Here is an 11,083-nt window from a genome sequence, read left to right on the forward strand (position 1 = left end):
ACCCACCAAGGCACAGGTCAGGGACCACTGTGAAATGGAGCACTGATGCAATATTCATAGGTTGGAGCCACGTCATGTTCAGAGGAGGGGTTCTTCTGTCCAGCACCCCCAGCACAGTGGGAGCCACTGACCTTCTCCAGCTGCTGAGGTACAGATCAGTCACTAATTCGGGGCTCCCTGTTGATGCTGGCTCTGGCACAGTGGTGGTTTCTATGGCAACTCTAGAGGCAGATGCAGGGATGACTCCAGCTGAGGTACAGCCAGCCCAGCTATCCCAGGATGTTCCTCCCAAACCGCCGATGACACACTGGGACAGATCCCCTTTCACCACGCTGGGCAGGCGGTGGAAGCGGCAGGGCAATGACACTGAAAACATTGTGTGAATGCTCTTCTCTGATTCATTTCCAACTTTCCCCACGCATGATGCCCCTGGCAGACAGCACAGCCTGCCCCAGCAATGTGCCAGATGCTGCAGCACTCTGCCAGGATTTGGCCTCCTGCCTCTCTGGCCCTGCTACCCATCTGAGGATCACATCACTGTCTTCTTGGAAAGGTCAGGCATCCACACTTGATATTTACCTGGACATGTGAGATCTTGCTAATGTATCAGTGAAAGATTGACTCCCTCCTCTGTGTCTGCTGCCACTCTTTGCTTTGATGTGCATGACTCTGCATGGAGCCAACACCAATGAGGCTCAGGGGAACTCACAGCACCAAGCAGCTGGAGGGGTTATCCCCACAATGGTCTTGCTGTGCACCCCTAAACATCATTCAGAGACACCACTGATATGGAGCTTACCTTCTCTTCCCAGCATCAGTAAGTGTGAGAAGTGGTGTTCCTGCCTGGGGGAGATGAACACAGTTGCATCTGGCTCTCCCAGGCACCACCTATGCTCCAGTCTTTGAGATGGGGCTGTGGCACTAGATTTGGCCCAGGAGTCCCTGGCATCATTAGACATCTTGTATTATTTCTCAGCCATTCCCTGCCCTCTCTTGCACCCTGACTTCCTCACAACAAAGCTCCTTTCCTCCTGCTGCTTCACCTGCTGCAGTAACTTCACTCGCAGGAGAAGCTGAGCAGAAGCAAGGCTGTATTGAGATAGAGCGGCCACTGCTCAACTCTCCCTCTCTAAAATGAAGGCTGGATCCCTACAGTACATTGCTTTGCTCTCCCTGGCAGTAGGTAAAGAAGCAAGAGCTGTCCCAGCCCCATAGCATGCTGGGGAAGAGCTCACTAGGCTCTCTCTTGGGAGGTTTCCCAACAGGGTACAGCAGGCTACAGTCCCAGCCCAGAGCAGGATAACCAGAGATGACACAACTCCAGTGGGGTAAAGTTCCATGTCTTTCATTTATTTGAGGTGCTACATCACCTCCTAGGCACTGAGCTACAGGGCACCTCTGTGCTACATGAGACATCGACTGGGTCTATGACGACACAGCACTCACTGCTACACACATGGCACGGACACGCTGCAGCATGGCAGGGCCGGACAGGGCAGCGTGGCCAGTGACAGTCCTGCCGCCACTGCTCCCTCCACGCTGCCAGCCACAGCCCTTCCACCAGGCAGGATTCTTGCCCTGGCCTCCATTGTCACAGCAGTGCAGGAGCCAAGAGGAATTTCTGAAGCATGGTGAGGAACCTTGACTGCTTCTGAACCCAGCGTCACAGGATGGTAGCTCCCCAAGGCCAGGTCACCTGCACACACAGGTGCTTACACACCCTGTCCCTGTCTTCAGGCACTTGGTGCTCGGCCAAGGCTGGTCCTCAGGGCCCTGCTCAGGGTGCTTCACGCAGGCATAGAGCCTCAACAGCACTGCTGGGACCCTGGGCTACCCCGCCAATGATGAAGAGCAGGCTGGGTGCTGGACAGCTGGAGCAGGAGCAGCGGCCAGTGGGCATGGGGGGCAGTGGCTCCCACTTCTTCTGTGAGAGGCTGAACCCTTCCACTGAGACCAGTGGGCAGGACTGGTTCCCTGTGGGAAACAGAAAAGCATCAGCCCCTCAGCAGCCCTCCCCACAGCCCATGCTCTGCCTTTCCCCCTTCACACGCCTTGATGCCCCAGCCACGGCCCCCAGCAGTGGTCAGTGTTTGAGTACTGTGCTGCAGAGGTCTGCGATCCTAGAGGCAATTAGCAGGGTTGCAAGAGGATTAGTGGCATTCCTACAGGGAGGGCTGCTGGCACTGATGCTGCACTCTGCCCTTGTGCCAGCACCCCACAGCCATCACCATCACCAAGCGGGCAGCTGCAGCTGCTGCAGGGCTCAGAAGCAATGCCATGCTGCAGGCATCCAGCCAGCACCACTTGCCTTCCCCATCGCCTCCTCCAGCCCTGCAGCAGGAGGTCTGGCTTGCCTTAGGCAAGCTTGGCAGTGTCTGGCAGCCCTCACTGCAGGGCTAGGGAGCTGCAGCTGGAGCCAGGCTCTCTGGGTAGCCCTCCCTGCTGTATCCCTACTGCTGAGTGACAGCACTAACCTTTCCCCAGCTCTCTTGGGAAAGGGATGCATTGCTACAGCCCTGCACGGTGGGGCTAAGCCGGTGTGGGCTGTGTGAGCTTGGCACACTGCACATGAGTTGGGGAAAGCCTGGCCAGGGGGTGACAGGAGCAAGTAGGCAGCCTGTGGGGCAGGGCAGTAAAGTCCCTCCAGCACTTGGGGGGCACAAAAGTGACAAAACTGCAGACAGTGTTGCGGTACTCCTGTGGTTTTGCACAGCCAACCTCCTCACTGTCACATAGGTCACTAACGTGCCACAAAGGATGGGGGTGGGAACATGGCCACACTCCTATCCCCTGGTATTACCGAGGCCACCCACAGCCACCACTCTTCCTCCCAGGCAGCCAGCCACGAAGTCAGCTCTCTTCTCCCTCATGCGGACAGCACGGCTTGGCTTGCTCCATGCACCTGGGAACAAGAGGGTGTGAGCATCCACCACAGAGGCTCCTCTCTGCACACTGAGGCCCAAAATTCCCTGGGCTAACAGCTCCCTGGGGCCAGGAAGTGTAGCACAGGACTCACCACGAGTGCAAGGGGCTGATGCTCAGAGCCTGGATGAACTGTGCGCCTCACAGACAGGCACCCCTCACCAAGACCCAGGGAGGCATCCTCTACCCACAGGGGATGCTTCCACCCCACCCAGGGACACAGCTCACCCTGCGTAGGATCGAACATCTCCACTGTGTTGACGAAGTGGGGCCGGGAATAGAAGTTGTGGGGCCCCGGTTGCTGCAGCCCTCCAAGGCTGAAGATGACGCCGTCAGCCATGGCACAGGCAGCGAAGGCGCGGCGGCTGGGGACACTGGGGTAGCGTGTCCAGCTCCTCGTCTCCAAGTCAAAGGCCTCAAGGGCAGTGACAGGCAGCTTGCCCTGCCGACCCCCTGTGCACAGACAAGATGCTGTGGCAGACGGCACACTGGGCTGGCACCATCAGTGTGCTCAGCAAGCAGGATGGGGCCCACCCGCTCCAGCACTGGGGTGGGAGGGCAGCACAGAGCCACTCAGGATGCACCAGGTCATTCCCTGGTCTGGGGAGGCAGAGGAGGGAAAGTGCAGGGGCATGAGGGGCTGCTCAGCTCACCCCAGTGGCACCTACCCAGAACGAAGATCTTGTTGCCCTGCAAGAAGGCGGAGGCCCCATAGCAAGGAGTGGGCATGGAGGGCAGGGGCTGCCAGTGGTCCTTTGCCGGCTCATAGACGCGAACCAGTGCCTGAGGAGAGGTGTCTGCACCCATTCCCCCCAATGCATAGACAGCCCCATCTGCAAAAGAGGTGGCAGTGAGCTTGTGGGGACTGTGGGCAGTGCCACAGGGCTGGGAGTCTGCCCCGTGCCCTCCAGGGCAGACAGCACAGACACTGCTAATCCCCACAGCCAGCTGCTGTTCCAGGGTGGCTGGAGGACAGTCCTTGTGACCACACCTGTGTCCAGCAGTGTTGTGACCCTGCTGGAACCCTCTTGGCCCCCTCTCCACCCCATCCATCAGGCTCAGAGTGGAGCGTAAGGCCACTGGCTCTAATTATTCTCAGCAGTACTATCTCCCTGGAGACACCATGGCAACAAAGCCATGCTGCCAAATCCTGCTCCCTTGCGGCCAGCACCCCTGTCCGCTCCCACCACTGCCCTGCTGTCTCCTCTGCCTGGCCCACCCTGATACAGCCTGGGGCCATGCCATGGCATTCTCAGCTAGAGAGTACACTTGGGCACCTCATATGGGGACCAACCCCATCACCTGGCACATGGGCTGCTGGGCTGTGCCACAGCTCGGAGGTTGCTCAGCAAAGTTTGGGCAGGAATCACGGCATGTTCAATGCACAGTGTACCAAGCTGGGCTGGAGCAGGGTGCTCAGACACCCCAACACAGCTCCCAGCCAGGGCAGCTGGGAAAGGCTCCTATGCCTGCCAGGTCTCCACATAACCCAGCCCCAGGCTGCAATCGGGCTTCTGGGACAGGAGCATGACCTTGTAACTAAGTGGCAAATTCAGCTGCTGGGTGAAAGCCTCATTCAACATCCCAAACAGTAGTGGGACTCAAATCATCCCCAGCCCCTGCATTTCTGCTTCTCTGGACAGCTGAAGTACCTGCATCCTCAGCCCCATTCCTCACCTCTCTGTACAGCCGAGATGCCCATGGAGGGCTGAGCCAGAGCCGCCTTCTTCTCCCACTTGCCCTCATCCACGTGGTAGACCTCGACAGAGGCGAGGGGGCTCTGCGCCGCATCCACACCACCCACGACCAGGATCTGCTTGCCCAGGGCGAGGGCAGCGGCGCCAGCCCGCGGTGTGAGCAGTGGTGGGAGAGTGGTCCAACGCTGTGCCAGGAGGTCGAGCACCTCGACAGCACCCAGAGCTCTCCCACCGCCCCCACAGCCTCCCAGCACGAAGAGCTGCCCATCGCGGTGCGCGGCACTGCAGTACACACGCCTGGTGGGCATGGCAGGGAAGGTGGCCCATGCGAAGGCGCCGGCACCTGCCGCCATGGGCCGGCTCAGCCACCCCGGGGATCCCCGGGCTCTGGCCCTACTGTGCTGCCCATCCGGCCGGGCTCAGCGCTGACCTGGTTCTGCCTCCTGTGGGAAGAGCACCCGAGTCAGCATCCAGACACCCACCACAGCCCCCACTCCTGGCAAGCCGGTAAACCCCGGCAGTGTGACAGACCCCCTTCTCCGGGGCCCCCACCTGCACCCGCTGGAGCTCCTGCGCCCCAAGGCTCCCCGCCTGTAGCCACCAGGCTGCTTGCAGGAGCTTCCTGCCTGCACTCACCCAGATTCCTAATGCCCAGGCCTCCTGCTCGCTGGGGCTCTCTGCCCATCCTATCCTGGCTCCCCTTCCCAAAGGCTTTCTGCCTTCGCCTACCTGGGACTCCTGCACTCTGGGGCTCCCTGACCACCTTCTCCGGTCTCACGCTCCCCGGACCTCCTAATCTGCACCCACCGGGGCACCCACTTTCTGGGCTCTCTGCCCGCATCCGCTGGGTTCCTATTCCCCGCGGTTCCTGCACACCGGGCTGCCGCTCTATAGGGCTCTTGGTGCACGATTTCAACGCATGGAGATTCTCGCACCCCAGGACTCCCTGCCCGCAATCGCCGCGGTTGTCAGTGCACGGCTCGTACCTCCCCGAAGCTCTCACTCCCCGGGGCGCCCGGTGCACAGTCCGGACCCCCGACGCTCACGCTCTCGGCTGGCAGCCCACAACCGCCGGACCGCTGCTCTCTGCGGCTGCTGCTGCACAGCCCGCACCCACCGGCGCTCCCCGGGCTCCTGCGCGCAGCCCTCACCACCCGACTCTCCGCGCCGCACCGCCACCGGTAGCGGGGCAGGGACCGTGGTCGCGCTCACCTCTCCGCCCGCTCCGCCGTTCTCCGCACCGCTCCGCGATGCCGCTCTCGCCGGGCCCGCCCGCTGCTGGCGGAGGCGGCGCCGCGCCCGCCCAGACCCCCCCGCCGGGTCCCGCTTCTCTCCGCCGGCCCTCCTGGGGCCCTCGGTGCTGTCGGTTACCTTGCCAGGACAGAGCTGCAGCAGGAAGAGGGGCTGGAGAGACCCCCTGACAGTGCACTCCCCTGCTACACGCTGCCAGTGCGGCAGCCGCCTCGGCACAGAGCTCACGGCGCTGAGAAGGCACCATCCTGCCCTGGAGACAACTCCCAGTGAGGGGCTGCTGGGGACAGGGTGTGAACTTGGCCCTGCTGTCACTTTTATCCCCATTCAGATGAGCCCTGCAAATTAACGTGCCAGGAAATGTGCTTTCCACCCACCAGCACTGGCAAAGCCGAGGGCAGGCAGAAAACATAACGGAAAAGGGCTAGAAAGAGTTGCTTTAAAACTGGGCAGAAATGACATGACATTGCTAGCTCTGTCAGGGAGAACACCAGGGCGGGAATGGCACTGAGGCATCCCACCAGTAACACTGTGCTCACCCCAGCTCCACACCAGCCACTGGTGCAGGAGCAGAAAGGGAGGCATGAAAACTGTGTGGCTGCTTGTGCTGCTGTTGCAGCCCTGCCTGGCAAGCAGAGTGACACAGCCAGCTCCAGGTGCACACAGGAGCTGGCACAACAGGCAGTGCTGTCAAGTCAAGCAGGCAACTCCCCACCACACTACCAAGCGAAGGAAAGCCACTTCCTCCAGGGATTCCAACACACAACTTCCCAGGAGGCTTGTGTTTGGGCATGGAGGCTCCTGGTAGGACTGAGCATACACATCACTCATCGGAGAGGGGACAGGTTGAAGCAGGAGCACAGTCCAGGAGTTTGCTGTGTGCAGTAGCAAGCAGAAGGTGTCCCAGTACAGAGTTCCTCAGCTGCACAAGGTGGAATCACTGTCCATCCCATTGCTGGTCCAGGGTGTCCTTCTCCATGCAGGCCAGGTAATGGTCATAGCTCTCCTCACATCTCCTCACACAGTTCAGGAAATAGTCCTCATTGGCAATGGCCTCCAGCAGGTCAGTTTGCACTAGGCACATGTTGTACAGCTCTGAGGTGGGAACACACCTGGGGCTGCTGCTGCCCCGCTTCAAAAACACCTGCAGGGAGAGAGTGGTGCACAGAAGCACTTGTACTTTCTGTAGGCAGTGGTGCTAGGATGGTGCCTGGCACTAGTGCACAATCCTGCAGCAGCGCCGGTACCCAGCCCTCCTCCTTGGACAGGCACTTTCACACTGGCTGTGGGTCAGTGGTAGAGAGCAGGGGCTCCTGTTTCTGCTCCAGCAGTAGAAGGTAAAATTTCTCCAGATTTCCCCTCCCTCCTAGAAAGTGCCTTTGGCTCCAAAACACCTTGGCACCATGTGACTTGGGTTCCTCTAAGGAAAAGGTCACACCACACAGCTTAAAGAAAATGGCTCTGTGAAGCAGCCAACCCCTGGAAAACCTCTGCCAACAGCTCTTCCTTTGGCTTCCACTCATCACACAGAGGAGAACAGGGATTTCACCTTCTAATCTTTAGCATAGCTCTGCCTAAGGCCACTTGGCAATCTGTTTCACTCCCAGTGAGGCCCTGTCACTGTCACCAGCACAAGGACAGCCCTGCACAGCTGTTGGTGCAAGAGGAAGGTAAGATGACATCCAACCTACGGATTCTAGCTGCAGGACAGCAATGTCCCAGCAGCAGGGATGATGCACCATGGTTTGATCCTACCTGGCTCACATGGTGTCGGGACAGTCATGGGGTCTGGCTGCATGGCTGCCCTGAGACAAGGCAAGCAACCTGACTGACTAGTTATGCTGGCTACAGACTATGAGAGGAGGAACTCCTTGATCAGGGAAACAGCCTGAGGCTGAAATGCGGCAAAGGTACTCTGTGAACTATGTTCCGGCTGCTGAAGATACACAGGCAGCAGCTGCCTGCAGGCTCTCAGCAGAGCCATCCACAGTAACTCCCCCAAATCAGGCATGGCACAGATCAAAGGCTGTTCCTGACAGGTCCACTCCAGGCAGTGACAACTGACATCTGTTACAACTCTATGAGCTGAGAGAGCTTGTATGGAAGGGAATATTCAGTGAGGATCCCATCCCTCACCATTCCCTGGGTGTCTGGCAAATGCTGCTGACCAGGTTTCCTCCTCTCCCTGAGCTGTTTCCTCTCAGATGGAAATGGGGAGAGGTTCAAGCTTGCCTGTGAATCTGCAGCTCTTGTTTGAGCACAAATAGTTGTCCAGATGACAGGCATAATTCTGCCTGCATGAACATTCCCTTTTCCATGTGTAGTCCACCAAAAATACTGCCTTTGAGATTCAGTACCACCGACAAGACACAGCCCGAGGCTGACTACCACCACAGTCGCTGTTGCTGGCAGCAGGGACAACTCACCTGGTAGAGCAGAAGCGCTCGACAGCAAGCGCAGGCAGCCAGCACCTGCAGTTCTCTGCCAACCAAAGCTGGTGGCATGGGGTGCAGTGACACCAAGGCTATGCCTTGATCTCCCTTTGTAGGCTTGTGTTTGTGCAAAGGGGACAAAATGTGTCTGACCCCAGTGGGGACAGCCCCCAGCTCAGGCCTTCAGTTGCGTACCTGGGGATGAACGATGGTGTCTGCATCATCCAGACGGATGTTGTCATCAATGAAGATGTGATGAACATCAGGATCATGAGGGTCAATCCACAGGGGCTTCCCACCCCGAGAGGAGAACTGATTTCTAGCCCACCTGAAGCAGCAAGCAGGACAAGAAGCAGTCAGAGAAAGAAGAGACTGACAGCTCTCAGGCAAAGGCAGCCCAGGCTGCGCTGCAGGCTCAGAGCAACCTCAGAGCCAGAGATGCAGGACAGAGATCACCCTGTGCCTCTGCCTGCTTCTGCCTCCTGGGAAAGAGGCATTTTGGAGCAAGAAGAAAATCAAAGGGTGCTTGGAGAACAGCAGGAGGTACACCAGGGGATGGGGACCTAAGGAAAGATGCAAGAGCCCCATCACACTGCCCACAGGAAAAATAAGGAGCATTGAAATGATAGGTGCCCAACAATGTAAAAACCTCAACACTAGGAGCAATCTCAAAGTAAGAGAACCTCAGAGAATCACAGGAGGGAAGAACATATTCAGTCCACTTCCTTGGTGCCCTGTTTCTCACCAGTCATAGTGGTCTTGGAAGCCTCCAATTCCCTCAAAGGAGCTGAAGTAGTCATAAAGTTTTCTTCTATTTTCCCGGGTGGCCATCCGCTCTGCTCCCTTTGTCAGCACCACCTCTCGCTTGCTGCAGCGTATCTGGCCAGGAGTGAGGTCCACGGGGAGCTGCAGGATGGCAGGAAGCAGAAGAGGCAAAATTATCAAAGGTTGCTTTGTGCACTGTCAGAGACACCAAGCAGCAGGGTGGAGACTCTCCACCACTGCAGACCAGGAGGACAGTGCTGGAGAGAAGATGAGAAGATGTGGAGTCCCTCCTACCAAAATTCATTCCCTTCCCACAGGTGGTAGGAAAAAATGATCTCCCAGTTGCATGCTGCCCCCATTTCAGTTTCTGTTCCCCATCAACACTCTGAGGAACAACTGAATCATCTTCTGAAGATCATTCCCAGTGTTCCTGACTGGCATGTGGTGCAGTGGAGGGCATGGCTGTAGTCAGCTCTGAGCCAGGGAGACCCAGTCTGCTGCAGCAGTTCCTCTCTGGGAGAATCACAAAGTAGTTTGGGTTGGTAGTAGGTCATCTAGTCTCTCCCCTCTGCAGCAAGCAGGGAGAGGTTGTTCAGAGCCCTGTCCAATCTGACCTTAAATGTTTCCAAGGATAGGGCAACCTGTGCCAATGTTTTACTCTCATTGTAAAAAAATTACTATTTACATCTAGTTTAAATCTCCCTTCTTTCAGTTTAAAGCCATCACCCCTTGTCTTGCTACAAGAGGCCATGCTAAAAGCCCTGTCCCCATTTTTTATGGCCCCTCTGAAGTACTGGAAGGCTATAGTGAGGTCTCCCTGTAGCCTTCTCTTCTCCAGGCTAATTCAACCCTAATTCTTTCAGCCTGTCCCCACAACAGAAGGGTTCTAGCCTTTGGATCATTTTTGTGTCCTCCATGGACCAGCTCCAACAGGTCCATGTCTTTCCTGTGTTGAGGATTCCGGAGCTGTACACACTGCATCCAGAGAAGGGATGCTCTGTCCAGTCTGGGACATCCCAAGGAGGGACCTTACCCACAGAGGATATGTGCACACACACGTTAGTGCCTTCACCCCAAGGTGTATGAAAATCAGGCCTGCTGAGCAGCTCAGGGCAGCTCTGCGGCAGGCTGGGCTCTTGGGGTGCCACTCACTGCCACATCCCGCAGGGCTGGGAACTGGGGGTGTTGCCCGGCCAGGGCGCAGCTCACAGCCCGGAGGGCACGAGGCAGGTCGGTGCCGAAGGTCCGGAAGATGACGGCGAAAGTCCTGCCGTCCCGGTGCAGGGAGTCGAGGAGACGAAAGAAGGCAGGCAGGATAAGGTGGTAGCGCTTGCTGTCCTCTCCCTGCACCGAGAAGACGTCATGCGGCCGGCCCGGCCACTCCAGCAGCTGCAGGTGCCGGTCGTGAAGGCTGCCAAAGCACCGTCCCGGGCTCCGCTCCGTGAAGGCCGGGTCCCGGCCGTGGTGGTTGTAGTAGCTGATGGCGCCGGGGCAGGGGGGAGCCAGGGAGGGCCGGTCGCTCGCCCACTGCCACTCGCCTGCAAGAGAGGACAGCGGTCAGCCCTTGCCGCACACCCGGCACCCCTCAGGCCACGGCCCCGTCGCTCACCGGATGCCCCGGCACAGCCCCAGGTGACGGTGCAGAGGAAGCTATTAAGGGCGGCTCGCGGGCCCTGCCCCGACACCGCGTCCGCCACCACCACCGTGTTGTTCAGGTCCACATGTAGCACCAGCCGCCGCCGCCGCCCGGTCCCGCCGCTCATGACCACCGGCCCCAGCCCCGGCCGTGCCGCCGTTACCTGGAAACGGCTCCGCTTCCGTCCGCTCCGCTTCCGCCGCCCGGCGCCCCCTGCCGGCCCGGGATTGCGCCGCTCGCCACCGGCGCCCTCACCGCGGTTGCCATGGACACCGCCGAACGCGGCGCGGAGTCAGAGGCAGGAGTCAGGGGGGTGTGACCGAACCTGTGATTGTGGGCGTGGCCCGGCCCGAGGACAGGAGGCCGGAAGCGGAAGTGGG

The 11,083-nt window shown here is 58.8% G+C and overlaps 1 protein-coding gene across 3 annotated transcripts; it reads right to left on the minus strand.

Moving 5' to 3' along the window:
• Positions 1 to 1,329: 1,329 nt before the first annotated feature.
• KLHDC8B (kelch domain containing 8B) lies at positions 1,330 to 11,017 on the minus strand. Of its 3 annotated transcripts, none has more exons than XM_068154173.1 (6): positions 5,832 to 6,805; positions 4,600 to 5,062; positions 3,591 to 3,755; positions 3,151 to 3,375; positions 2,801 to 2,902; positions 1,330 to 1,974 (listed from the first exon to the last, which is right to left on the minus strand). In XM_068154173.1, exons 2-6 carry the CDS (start codon positions 4,970 to 4,972, stop codon positions 1,778 to 1,780), a joined length of 1,062 nt encoding a protein of 353 aa, XP_068010274.1. In that variant the 5' UTR covers positions 4,973 to 5,062; positions 5,832 to 6,805; the 3' UTR covers positions 1,330 to 1,777. The 3 variants fall into 3 exon arrangements, with proteins under 3 accessions (XP_068010274.1, XP_068010275.1, XP_068010277.1); XM_068154174.1 differs by lacking the exon at positions 5,832 to 6,805 and adding an exon at positions 5,606 to 5,781; XM_068154176.1 differs by lacking the exons at positions 1,330 to 1,974; positions 2,801 to 2,902; positions 3,151 to 3,375; positions 3,591 to 3,755 and adding exons at positions 8,498 to 8,630; positions 9,048 to 9,208; positions 10,220 to 10,605; positions 10,677 to 11,017 and having other exon boundaries at positions 4,971 to 5,062; positions 5,832 to 7,014.
• Positions 11,018 to 11,083: the final 66 nt, after the last annotated feature.

The sequence above is a fragment of the Melanerpes formicivorus genome, unplaced genomic scaffold (assembly GCF_026170545.1).
Source record: "Melanerpes formicivorus ecotype bairdi unplaced genomic scaffold, bMelFor1.0.p_v2 SCAF_28, whole genome shotgun sequence".
NCBI classification, from domain to species: Eukaryota; Metazoa; Chordata; class Aves; order Piciformes; family Picidae; genus Melanerpes; species Melanerpes formicivorus.

Excerpts from the sequence above, each read along its gene's own strand:
- KLHDC8B (XM_068154173.1), bottom strand. The coding sequence starts at position 4,972 with ATGGCGGCAGGTGCCGGCGCCTTCGCATGGGCCACCTTCCCTGCCATG. Across the intron at positions 3,376-3,590 it reads CAACAAGATCTTCGTTCTGG|GGGGTCGGCAGGGCAAGCTG; the intron begins GTAGGTGCCACT and ends GTCTGTGCACAG. Across the intron at positions 1,975-2,800 it reads GGTGGCTGTGGGTGGCCTCG|GGAACCAGTCCTGCCCACTG; the intron begins GTAATACCAGGG and ends TGTTTCCCACAG.